This window comes from Halichoerus grypus, chromosome 4 (genome assembly GCF_964656455.1).
Source record: "Halichoerus grypus chromosome 4, mHalGry1.hap1.1, whole genome shotgun sequence".
Classification (NCBI taxonomy): Eukaryota; Metazoa; Chordata; class Mammalia; order Carnivora; family Phocidae; genus Halichoerus; species Halichoerus grypus.
In genome coordinates this window covers 53,048,363-53,062,488 of record NC_135715.1, presented here as the reverse complement: position 1 = coordinate 53,062,488, position 14,126 = coordinate 53,048,363, and the positions used below count along the sequence as shown (strand labels likewise).

General features: G+C 36.3%; 1 protein-coding gene across 1 annotated transcript in view; it reads right to left on the bottom strand.

Moving 5' to 3' along the window:
- The window catches only part of DNAJC15 (DnaJ heat shock protein family (Hsp40) member C15), a 79,223-nt gene that overhangs the window by 42,063 nt on the left and 23,034 nt on the right, over positions 1-14,126 (bottom strand). The window contains exons 2-3 of the mRNA XM_036091029.2: positions 9,121-9,172; positions 6,078-6,151 (exon numbers count right to left, since the gene is read on the bottom strand). Of these exons, the coding sequence (XP_035946922.1) occupies positions 6,078-6,151; positions 9,121-9,172 (126 nt within the window). The remainder of the gene's footprint in view (positions 1-6,077; positions 6,152-9,120; positions 9,173-14,126) is intronic.

The following is a 14,126-nucleotide window of genomic DNA, read 5'->3' as shown; positions in this document are numbered from 1 at the left end:
AACAATCTAGAAAGAAAACTAAAAATAATACCCTTCTCCAAGGTTTGAGTGGAGGAAGAGAATCAAATTATTTAAGTACACATAGTAACCTGGACAAATTATACACATGCACACACGTACATGTATGCACACACACACACACACACACACACACACGGAGGGGAATATATAAAAGACTAGGGGATCTAACAGAGGAATAACAGCTGGTTTTAAGTTTTCTCTCAGCAGACTAAAATTTTTACTAGATGCATACCTTTCTCCCTGACATTTCTATAAGTATTTATTTACCTTAGAGAGCTCCAAAATGTCAACATAATAAACATGATAAATTGATGTTCCATGAAGTGTCACTCCCACTAGCCACAAAGCTCATTAACCCTAATGGCAGGTATTGTATCTGAGCAATTGTTTACTTTTAGTTTTGCCCAGGTGGAAAAGGAGACCCAGAACTTAAAATCTAGCATTTGGATGAGGCTCACACCCTAAAACACTGACCTGCTTATGAGTAAGTGAATCTGTGCATATCTGTAAGGAACAACTATAGATCAACTACATCAAATAGAGCAGATGGTTAAACATCTTTTTTTTTTTTGGTTATACTTTTCTAATAGAATTTCTAAGAACAGAAACAGTATGATTCCACTACTTTTATGCTGCTATTTGAAATATACCCTGAACCTTACAAATTATTATTTTGTATTATTCTATTCATAAAGTATATATATAAACAACATACCTCAAAATCATTTTCCATCTAAAATTAGCATTAAGGGTGCCTGGGTGGCTCAGTTGGTTAAGCGTCTGCCTTCAGCTCAGGTCATGATCTCAGGGTCCTGGGATCAAGTCCCACATCGGGATCCCTGCTCAGCAGGGAGTCTATTTCTCCCTCTGCTTCCACCCTTCCCCTGGTTCATGCTCTCTTGCTCTCTCGCTTGCTCTCTCTCTCAAATAAATAAAAATCTTTTATAAATAAATAAATAAATAAATAAATAAATAAATAAATAAAATTAGCATTAAATGCTATGGTGCCATATATTATCAAAGGAAATATGAAATGAACCAAGTTAAACAAAATCTTCATTAGAAAATTTACTCAACCAAGAGCTGGAAATACAAAAGCCCTCCAGACAACCAAAGAAGAACTGTGTCATTCCATAATCTTAAGAAATACACTTACCATAAACTATAAATTCCTATTATTTACAATAATCTATTTCATTTAGAGAGCCACAGAGGGATGATTTTAATTTGTGCTGTTTCCATGAATTTCACTTAACCATAAGACAAAGGAAATCCAATTTTTATTTTTATTTTTTTATTTTTTAAAGATTTTATTTATTTATTTGACAGAGAGAGACACGGAGAGAGAGGGAACACAAGCAGGGGGAGTGGGAGAGGAAGAAGCAGGCTTCCTGCTGAGCAGGGAGCCTGATGCGGGGCTCAATCCCAGAACCCTGGGATCATGACCTGAGCCGAAGGCAGACGCTTAACGACTGAGCCACCCATGTGCCCCAGAAGTCCAATTTTTAAAAATTATATTCAAATAAAAGGACATTTTCACAAATAGAAAAATAAAAGCCTTAAAAGAAGATGAACGACTTGGGTTTTTTCCCCCCAGGAAAAAAATAAGGGGTAGTTAAACATTAGCTGAGTTAATAACATGTTAATATATTAAAAATCAAGCAAAAAAGTACTGGTTCAAAACAGAAGATTGCATACAAAAGGTCTTTTGCTTTCTAAAGTGCCTTTGAAATGAGAAGAGAGATGTTTTTAAAAGGAAAAGTCCATTACAGGCCTAGAAAACAAGAGATGATACAAGTAACTTTAAAGAAATTCTGAAAGGTTGAAAACAGGTAAGACTGCACATACAGAAAAATAACTGCAGCTTCAAACACCAGAGGAAAAAAGAAAACCCTTCTCAGGAAATTAAGAAGAAAACCCTACCTTTCGAGTCAACAAATACAATAACAACATCAGGATAATTAATTAAACCAGAACAGCAGAGATGACCATTTCTAACTCCAGTAATACAGAGCATAAGGGGCCTACCGCCTGTCATTTTGCCCTCAGGCTAAGAAACACAACTGCATGCCTGGGATGTATCTCATTGTTGGGGGTAGGTCCCAAGAGAAGCCAAGGAGAGTACTAGCAGATCACATTTCAGAACCCAGAAGGCTGGGAAGGGACACAGTTATGCCAAGGAATAAAATATACATGGTACTCAATCTCTCCTCAATCTCCCTCTGGAGGTCCCAAGCCTGCCTCTGGGCTCCTTGCTTTGGAAGACATGCTGTTGACATAACCCATCTATGTATTCACAGCCCACTATCAACCCTCTCATTCAATTAAATTATTGAAGTGAGTCTACCAAACTGCTGAGGAAGGCCACTTATATTAATCAACTTAGTTCCCACAAACAGAAACCAATAACCAAGGATTATCAGACATTTGAACAAATCCAGTATCACGGGGGAAAAGCAGAACAAAGATGAACAAATAACAACTGGCTTTTGGAGGAAGGAGATAAATCAGGAAACAGAAGAGGATTTAACAAAATTTGAATTAGTATCTTATAACCATAAAGGGTAAGTTGCTATGAAAAACAAGAAAATTTTCAGATATTAAAATATTACTGATGTAAAAAATTTAGCAGACGGACTAAATAACAGAATGGCCACTGCTAAAAACCAACCTGGTGATCTGGAAAATAAGCTGTGGAAATACTGTGGAATGTAAAACAAAAAGATACACTTAGAGGTCCAATGTGTCTCTAATAAGAGTTCCAGGAACAGAGAAGAGAGACAGTGGAAGGAAAAAATAATTAAAGAACAGCATAAGAGAATCTTCTAAAACAAAAGATAGACAATTTTCACTTAAGTTTCACTAAGAATACCTGTGAAATCAATAATAAAGAGAAAACCCCCAAAACTTCCAGAGTTAAAAAACAAACAAAAATCACCAAAAAACTAAAGTTTGTGTTTTAGACACAAACAACAAAAGAAAACCAAAACAGGCTGCTTACAAAGGAACAATCAGAACAATCAGAAATGAGAAACATCAGAAATTCTGGCTGAGAGTCTTAGTGTACCAGAAACTGTGGCTAAGAATATGCAAGAAAGCATGTATGTGGGCACTGAGGTTCATTCAGTCTGAGCAGATTTTTTTTTTAAAGTAATCTCTACCCCCATCATGGGGCTTGAACTCATGATGCCAAGATCAAGAGCTGCAGCAGGCTCCACTGAATGAGCCAGCCAGGAGCCCCCTGAGCAGAGATTTCTGTCCTCCTCTCATACTGGCTCCACCAGATTCCAAAGAGCCAGCAGCTAACTGATGATTAACAGTGAGAGCAAAAGAAACAAACTGTTGGCAGAGAAGAACTTAAGACATTTACCATCCATGCATTCCATATGAAAAAATTACTCCAGGCAGTATTCCAGAAAAAGGGGGTAAAAAAGATATGAAAAAACAAAGATGAGATTTAAGAACAAGATGATGTTAAAGCACAGAGAAAGCAAACTTCAAGAAAAAATTTAAAAAGAACCCACAGGAACTTGAACCTTGCAGGCCTTCTTTTGAGTCACAGATTTAGTGGCACACGATTACAATTCCCATTTTTTACCAACTCTATTTAGTTTCATAATGAATCATATTTACAACATCAAAACACTGTAAATGCCGTTGTTTTGTGAAGTTTGACACTTTGAAATCATTAGTTTGCCAAGAGAAAGTATGTATATATTTATTTCTCAGTTTCCCTAGAATTACTAATATTTAAAGAATTGTTTAAGACACTCTTATCGTCAGAGAGGTATAATTACGATGACGATGATGATGATAAAGATGTTCTAAGAAATATTTTCACTGCAAATTGCAGTAGTACTTCGTCGGGGAAAAAAGGGCCAGATTTATATAAAAGTGTTCCTTACCTCAGGCCCACAAAGGAGAAGGAAAGAGGGATACATCATTTCTCTCCTTAAGAAATGCAGGTGCCAAGTTCAGTATACCTGTGACAATCTCTTAAATTATTCTACCTTATCCGTGAGGTAGAAAAAAAAATTTTCTCATTTTCTTGCTCTCTCTTCCTTTACAATGTTAAATAATGTAGTTCTACAAAACTTGTCTTTTGTTTACAATATAAATATATCTACTGAAGATCACCTTAACAGAAGAGAAATAATTTCTGAAATTTGCTCCATTCGTTATTTATAAACATATGGAAAGACATAAATAACAATCCATTAAAGAACTACGTCACTATTTCCATTCCTATATTTCAAGCCACTATTATCTATTATCTGCACTATCTCAATACCCTCTTAACTGGATTGATAGCTTTTACTCTGGCTCATTCCCGTCCTGGCTCATTCCCGTCGACACTCCATGCAGCGGGCAGAGTGATAATCTAAAATGCAAATCACATCGCCCCCATGCTCAAAAACCTTCCGAAAGCTTTCCATTACACTGAAAGTAAAATTTGCAGTCTATTGGGCTTGAAATGATCTAGGCCCTACTCTACCACTATTCTCTTTGCATACTCCTCTGGAGTTATTCTCGCTGCAAAGCTCATTTCCACCTCAGGACCTCTGCAGTGTTCTCACTGCCTGGAAAGCTCTTTCTTCAGAGATTCACCTGGCCTTCTCCCTCATCTCAGAGAGGCCTTCCCTGACCCATCTAATATAGATTCCTCACTGCTTTTATTCTTTAACCTCTTACACTGATTTAGTTTTCTTGAAAGCAGTCAACACTTCTACATATTATGTATTTTACTTATTTACTTGTTAATTGCCTGTGTCAACTAAAATGTACGCTCCTAAGGGCAATGTCTTTTTACGGTTCCCTGACCACAGCCCACTCCCCACAATAACGTCTGGCATGTAGTAGGAGTTTAATGAATACTTACTGAATGAATGCTAAATACCTATTAATACTGCAGCCAAATAAAATATAAGTAGGAAAACAGAAGGAAAAAATAACCCCCCCAAAAAATGTTCCCTCTAATCACACAGACATACATTTATAGGTCTACAATATCACTTGCACTTCTTTTGAACCTGAGTTTAATTATTTGTCAGTATGTCATCCTTTGAAAGTGTGGTCATTGTTCATGACTAACTAAGCCTCACAAGCCTGTAATGCCTTTGCTAAAACAAGCCATTCATTCTCAAATTGCTGCAAGCCAAGTTGATCTATCCCATATCTGTTTCTATTTCCCAGAAGTCAATGTTTATGCTGTAATGCTTCAGTGAGTTTTCTCTGCATTGTGTCCAGTGTTACAAACCAGTGCACTACACTGCAGTTTTTTAGATACCTACTATCATTCATTCTTCACTTATATTCAGCTCAGGAGAGTAACTACAATGCCTGTAGATGAATGTATAAGCCCTACAGATTTCAGGATTGGAATCTTATCATTTTATGTTTGAGATGACCAGGTGGTGGTACAAGGGGACCAGTCTCAAATTTTAGGATGAAATAAATTCTTGGGTAAGCTCCATCAGGGTAGGGACCATGTCTATTTTGTTCATCAACTATACCCAGCTTCTACCACAGGGATTCGTATAGAAAATCACTGCAAGAATAAATAATATTAATTAAACAAAAAAGATAAATTACCTCAAAGTTGGTGTGATACTACTAAAAAGAATATAGTAATTAGGGGGCGCCTGGGTGGCTCAGTCGTTAAGCGTCTGCCTTCAGATCAGGTCATGATCCTGGAGTCCCAGGATCGAGTCCCGCATCAAGCTCCCTGCTCAGCGGGGAGCCTGCTTCTCCCTCTGACCCTCCCCCCTCTCATGCTCTCTCTTTCTCACTCTCTCTCTAATAAATAAATTAAAAATCTTAAAAAAAAAAAAGAATATAGTAATTAGATGTCAAAAGCAGGAATGAGGTTAGAAATAAAAATAATGTGGCCAAGAAACTAAAACAAATCAATAAATTAAACAAACCGTCCAAGGATATAATCAAGAAAGTAAACCATAAATGTTGGAAAATCCAAGACATTTTCTGAATTACTATCAAATACGGCATATAAACAAAAGTCAAAATGAGCCTTCTTACTAAAGCCATCTTTAACTCACAGGAGTGGAAATCTTCTTTGCCGTTTCTGTGATTACTTGTTCTAGAGGCTTCCAGATTTGAAATGCATAGCGACCTAAATAATAACAGGAATAAAAGCAAATATATTTTCTATAATCGAATACAATACCCACAAGGTACTAACCACAATATTTACTGATAGCTTCTTGTATATGTGTTATTTCAACAACCATTTCAAAATTTACCAGAAAGTCCTATTTTTTCAAATTTCTAGTTTATTAAATAGAGGAAGCATTTCATTTTAACATCATTAAAAGAGTTACTAAATTTATCAAGTTCTAATTCATGATTATAAAATTAGAAAATGTCAATGTTTATGTATCTTACATTTATACAATATGCTAGGTAACAAAAAAATAATATCCTAGTACTCCTTCCACCACAAACTATAGATAAAGTCCTCTCACGTATGTATATTCACATATCTGGTTATTTGTACTGTTTTCTCAGTGATAATCACTTTGAAATATATAGAAAACAAAAACTACTTATGATCTGTACAACACAGGAATAATTTTAATGGAGTTACCTCTAAAGTAAAAAAGCAGTTATGTAAGAAATAGTCACCAATAGATATTTACTGTCAATTTCTCACTGAGGATGACTATTCTCCTAAAAACATATTTTATTTTGGTGCTTTCTTTTCTTAGGTATCCTACTAATTAAAACTCCTCTGTCTTCAATAGCAAAACAGGTTCCAAATTGTTTCGAGGGTATGGAACAAGAATAAAATATTACCTGGCCAATTTACCTTTTGTACCCTAATCAGCATATGTATCTACTAACAGTAGTGTCTTTCTTCCCAAAAAGTCTTGCTAGAAAACCCATTATGACACTCTGGACTTTATTCAATTTCCAGCCATAACCTTCTTCGCAAATGAAGATTTCCACTGGGGAAGTTCAATTACAAACACCTTTTAGAAAAAGTTACTATCTAAACATACTATTATTCCTGTGCAAACAACATGTGAAAGTGAGAAATAGAACGCTAGAAATGGAAAATGGGAAGTAGTCAATCCAAGTAGAAGACAAAAAATTCTTGAGATCAAGGAGAACATTAAATAAAGGGAAATTAAATAAATTAAATAAGTGAAATTAAATAAGTGAAAGCCTAATTCATCCAAATCTCTTATCCTAGAGATGTCAACGTCCGTCTGATTCTACAATGGTACAAAGTATAGCTTTTAAATTACCACAAAATTCCTTTAAAAGCACATATAATCAGGCAGTCTCAATGAAAACAGCAAGCAAAGCCTTCAACAAGTGACATCTGGAGGTTTACTTGAATCATAAACCAGAAGACCTAGTTCCAACAAGTGTAAGTATACTTTCTCCTAAATTCTATTATTCAGTTATATTTGGCTCCCGAAGAAATGTTCCTGCTATTTAATATTATAGTTAGTAATAAGAACTTGGCGGGGCACCTGGGTGGCTCAGTCGTTAAGCATCCGCCTTCAGCTCAGGTCATGATCCCAGGGTCCTGGGATCGAGCCCCACATCAGGCTCCCTGCTCAGCGGGAAGCCTGCTTCTCCCTCTCCCACTCCCCCAGCTTGTGTGTTCTCTCTCTCTCGCTGTCTCTCTGTCAAAAAATAAATAAAATCTTAAAAAAAAAAAAAAAGAACTTGGCAACAGCATGGTATATACACAATACACATGCCAATTCTTCTCATTTTAGAAAGAAAAACCTGGCAAAAAACTACAGCATCTTTCTTTAATTTCAAATAAAAATCTTACATTTGAATTTTAAAATAACTATGCCAATAATAGTTAATACTGTAACAGTTAACACTAAAATTGTTTCATGTTTATGGGCCAGTTTGTCAGAATTCCTTTTTGGACATGATAGTCTCCTCGTGAAACCTCAGTATAGTTATAATGTCAAGATACAAGACCCTGATGGCACAAAGACCAAGAGAATCTGAACCACTGATCTTCTTGATTTTAAAATGTTTATTGTTAAGGTGCTTTAAAAGAGAGTTGTGTGAAATTAAGTACCATACTTATAAAACAAAACAAAAAATTTTTATGTCTCATTTTTTTACTGGATTTTACTAACTCCATATAACCACAATGGAATGTAGTTTCACTTAAAAAGAAGATCCAAGAAACAAAATCAAACCCATGGAACTTGAGATACAAATGCTAAAACAAAAAATGTAAAGCTTTATCAACAAGGAGATGCTCCCAGATTAACATATGATTAGGAAATAGCTATGTAATTTAAAACTATAAGTTAATGACTGGAAGAGAGAAATTTTGCTTTAAATTTTTATAACTATTCTTTGGTGATGTGGGCAGTAAAAGAAATTCTCCTGAGTTTATCAAAAAAATTACACCAATGTGTTAAAAATGAAGTAACTAATATATTACAGGGAAGAACTATGCTCATCAGAAAAAGTGACAGCTCAGGAAATGTGTAATCTAATCTTGCAAGAAAAAAATCCAACATGGTAGAATAAAGGAACCCCATATCACTTACATTGCTTCATATTAAAGAATTTTTTTAAAGTATACTATATAGCTCAAATAAAAAAATGCCAGGAAGGTCAACTATTATTGGGGCTAGTTTTCCTAGCTTCATACATTGTTTTTTTTGTTTTGTTTTGTTTTTTTAAGATTTTTATTTATTTATTTGACAGAGAGAGACACAACGAGAGAGGAAATACAAGCTGGGGGAATGGGAGAGGGAGAAGCAGGCTTCCCGCCGAGCAGGGAGCCTGATGTGGGGCTCGATCCCAGGACCCTGGGACCATGACCTGAGCTGAAGGCAGACACTTAATGACTGAGCCACCCAGGCGCCCCAGTAGCTTCATACATTGTAAATTTTCTTCACTACACAGTTCATCTAGTTTTTGCTACATTGACAAATGTTCAGTGACTATAAATGGGAGGAAAAAATGAGAATGTATGTCTTAAAACCCAAACCTCAGAATACGGAGGGTCTCCTCATGAATCACTATAGAAACTATTTGAAAATATTTCTTCTGCAACATTTATTGATAAGTATCCTTTATTTATCTCACCTGCAAACGCAAGAGCTGCAACACCCAGTCCTACAGCTATCAAACTTCTTGCCTGTGAAGGAAAAAATGATTATCACTTACACAGTCTTACACACTAGCTTTTTTAAAGTAAACCATTTTAAATAATGAAAATAATTACGTTAAATACATTTTCCTCAAGCTCTGCTGTGAAGAATAGAATTTTTTTTAATCTGCAGTGTCTATGGGATTCTACCTATTGCGTACTAGATCAGCTAATTTTCAGTAAACCAAAATTATCCTAGGTATCATTTAATTTCCATATATTTGAATTCATTCTACCCAAGAGCTTGTATGTTACCTATTACTAAAATATTTTCTGTAGATTATTCTTTTTTTTTTTTAAGATTTTATTTATTTATTTTGGGGGTGCGGGAACAGAGGGAGAGTGACAAGTAGACTCCACACTGAGTGCGGAACACAACATGGGACCCGATCCCACGACCCCAAGATCATGACCTGAGCGGAAACCAAGAGTAGGATGCTCAAATGACTGAGCCACCCAGGCGCCCCTGTAAATTATTCTTAATAGTGGGTTAAATATACTTATCTTCTACAAAGATAAAAAGCACATATTCCCTTTATATTTACAAAGCTCAATGGCATTTGCTATACTTAAAATTTTGATAAAACATTAGATCTATGTTTAGTAAAGAAGTCAAACTGCCAAAAATTAGTAAAAATTATGAATAATTTAAAAGTTAATTTACTTCTACCTTTCTAGACCAATGTAAACATTTTTAAGTAAGAGCCAAGAATTCAGAATCTAAAATTATGAGCTCATTCTGATAAAAATCTATTTTAAATTGGTTATGTACTACATATTATTCTATGCTTTTCTCCTTTACCATCTCAGAAAAATATTTAAGTCACAACAGAAAAGGTTTATGTAGCAGAGATCAATGGTTTCCCCCCAACATCCATTCTCCCTTTCTTCTCTAGGATCAAGAGTTCCTATTTTTAACCAGACATATTTCCAAGCCTCCCTTAGACTATGGCTATGTTAACTAAGTGTTGGCTTTTAAGATAATAAGCAGGGTGGTGGTATGTGCAACTTCTGAGAAGTCCTTTGGGGATGGAGGAAATGTCCTTCTCCTTTTCCATTCCTGCTTGCTGGAAATGTAGACATTCTACCTAGAGCAGCCATTTTGGATAAAGAAGGAAAAACAATGGGATGAAAGAAGACTGTGTCCTCGATGATTATGGAGCTGCCATAGCACCCCTGGACTGCCTTTATTTATATGAGATAAAAATAGAATTCTATCTTCATAAGCCACTATAATTTCCAGGCACTTGCAACCAAGTCAAATTTTGATGGATACAGAAATTAAGGAGAGACATCACAGAAATGTTTTTGTCTGATTAGTTGTGAGAGAGGTAAATCCACTAGATCCAGGAAAGACCATAAAAAGAAAAATCTAGAATAATCTCAGTAGGAAACAGAATGGATTCATTTCACATTGGTGCAGAAGTAGTTAGATGGAGGTTGAGACTAGAGGGATGATAAAACCAGAAAGCCCTACAGACATCAGCCTACAAGTTCCATAAGAGAATACAAGTCTTAGGAAATCAAAGCCCCAAATCTTCAAGGGAAGACTCTATCATGAGAAACACCAGGAAACAAAGAGCACCTGTATGAGGTGCTTTAACTTTAATATCCAGTTAGCTTTCTCTTAGAAATCTAGAGCTCTTCATGGACAAGATGAAGTTTATCTATAGTTCTCAGTTCTAGTTCTAAGATAGACCTTTTCACCAGGCAGTAACACTGTTGCACTTTAGGAAAGAAGATTCTTTCCCTGGCAGAGGAGAGGAAGCCTAGAGCTAGCTATCCAGAGAGGCAAAATAGTTTCCCAAGTTCTTTCAGGTTGTGTAGACAGGTTGTCCTGAACAGAAGGGAAGTGAGTACTGATTTAAAAGAAGATATTCTGTTGAGGTATATTTTTGCCATTTTCTAGAGCTTCCCTGAAGCTATATAGTTTGAAATTTCCAGGCTTATCTTCCACTGGTTCACTTTAATGAACCTCAGTCCAAACAAACTACTCAACTGTTTCATGTGTGAATTTATTTCCCTTCCTTATAACCTTGTTTATTCTTTCATCTGACTAGAAATATTTGCCTTTGCCTACCCAGATAGTTATTCTTAACTCTTCAGCCTAAATCTGCCACAGAATGGGAGAAGTCATTAGCAACACGTAACGGCCAATGAGCACATATCCAAAGACACATATAGGATTCCCTCACATCAATAATAAGACGAGGGACAATTCAATAGAAAAATGGGCAATGGGGTGCCTGGGTGGTTCAGTCGTTAAGCGTCTGCCTTCGGCTCAGGTCATGATCCCAGGGTCCTGGGATCCAGCCCCGCATCGGGCTCCCTGCTCAGCGGGAAGCCTGCTTCTCCCTCTCCCACTCCCCCTGCTTGTGTTCCCTCGCTCTCTCTAATAAATAAATAAAATCTTTAAAAAAGAAGAAAGAAAGAAAAATGGGCAAAAGGTCACGGGCTTCATAGAAAAAAATCTAAATGGTTAATACACATAACAAGTACTCAACGAAAAGAGTAAGTAGGGGATACTAACAACAACAACAAAATGGTGCAGAAATATTAATACCAGCATATAAAGATCTCTAGCCTTTGTGGAACTTGTTCTGTCCATTGAGGCATCCCAAGCACCAAGCAATAGTATCTGTACTTCCTAGGGTTATTGTGAGGATAAAATATAATAATGTATATAAAGGACTTAATATAGTGGCTTGGCACATAGTAAACAGTCAGTAAATGTGAACTGCTTTTAATATTATCAATAAAAATAACTAGCTATTATTGAATATAAGTGGTATGACAGAAGTATGAACAGTGTTCTGTAAACCCTGAAATTTGTCTAAAGGAAGATTCATATAAGTAATTTTTGAGGTAGGCCCTAGAAAATGAATTGGTCTTCTCTAGATTAAATAATTCAAATTTTCACATTTCGAAAAATGCACATTTAAAAAATATAAAGTCTTGAAAAATTGAGTTAGTCTATATAAAATTTCACATTTTTATAGATTAATAATTATTGTGTCTTCTTACTACTTCAACTACTCAAAATACAAATAGCTGCCTCTACAATTCCAAAGAGATTTTAATTTAAAGGTATTTATATCAGAAACATTAAAGCATTAGGCATTTGATCATTTTTCACTTTAATACATAAACCTAAACTATGTTTAACAATAAAAATTCAATTTAATTCAACAAATAAGTATTAAGCACTCTGCTGATTATTCTCCATTTGTCCCTCCAGATTCATTCTTCACCCGTAGGACCTGCTCTGTACTTCTGCCTTCCCTTATCTCTAATGACCACATTATCCAAGTCCTCACTTGCCCTTTAGTTTCTGGGTGGGTTTTGCCAAGGAGAGGAAGTGTCAAAAAGAACACCAAGCATAGGTTACCAATCACAGGTGAGGACTCCAGACACTTCTGCCTGTTGCATCTTTGTATCAAAGTTGCCAAGGAAAACACTGTAAAAGTCAAGCACTGGATAATGCTTTACTTACATTAGAGAAGATAAAGATCAGTTCCAGTTGTATGCATCAGTCCCTTATGGCTAGTGGGTGCCCCCAGCAGCTAGCTGACTAAAGGAAATGGGCCTACAAGCACCCACCCCTCTGGTGGTACAATAGAAGAACCTTCCCCCTCTCTACCCCACACTGTCCCTGGAGTCTGAAATACTGATATATCTGAGGGCATATGTAAGAGCCATTGACTATGCTTAAGCAGAACAAAGAAACACTCAATAAGCATGAAACCAGGAAAGATAATGCCACAAAGGTGGTAAACCCAGCACAGGCTATGTAAGCTCCTCTTCTCTTGGTAGGGAAGTATTCTGAGCCCAAGGCCCGCTTTTATGTGGCCAAGTGGGACTGAAATACTGTGCATAAGAGACAGTCCTTCCCAACAGGAAGCATCAGCAGAAAAGCAAAAGGTGGAAAGAGATAGAAGTAATGGTACAATTTACTCCCTGCTATGTTACCTCTTTGGCCACAGCTCCTGTTAAAGGGCTCCTCTTCCATGCCTACAACTCTTATTGGGTTCTGGAACATAATTCCCATCCTCTTGCCCCTTTCCCTGGGTGGATAAATTTCCAACCACTGCCAGGCCCTGGGTGATTCATCATTCATTTCTGGTTACCTTAAAGCATGCCCACCTCTGCCAATAATCCCTTCATTAAACTATCTTCAAAAAAAAAACCACCCATTACTACCTGACCCTCACTAATAAAAACATTACATACACCAGTCACTATCCTATGCACAGGGCAAAGACCTATATCAAATGAGTCCTATGTAGGACACTGAACATGGTGGGCCTCCAATGTTTACATTCATCTCCCAAAGACCTTTATTTTTATCCTTATTACAACATTTATTACACTAATTTATAGTTAAATGTGTTGTGTCTCCTTTAGCTTTTCTAGATACCAAGGGTCTTTTAAAAATCTAATGAAATCAGGGCGCCCGGGTGGCTTAGTTGTTAAGTGTCTGCCTTCGGCTCGGGTCATGATCCCAGGGTCCTGGGATCGAGCCCCACGTCAGGTTCCCCACTCGGTGGGAAGCCTACTTCTCCCTCTCCCACTCCCCCCACTTGTGTTCCTGCTCTCACTATCTCTCTCTGTCAAATAAATAAATAAAATCTTAAAAAAAAAAAATCTAATGAAATCTATGGATCACCCCAGAAAACCATAAATATATATACACAGCAAAATTTTTATACAGTTTGAAGGGATCCAAGGGTTTCTCTGAAGCCCTTCAGTTTACAAGTCCCAAAATGAGAATCTCTGTAAAAAAATAAATAAATAAAGAAGCTCACTAAACTAAAAAAGGGTATATCAGTTATCTTTGTGCTCCTAGAGCACATCAGAAACCTGCCATATGTATTTCATTTTTCATTCATTTAACAAGAAAAATATTAATAACATAACAAAATAATAGTAATACGAGAAAAAT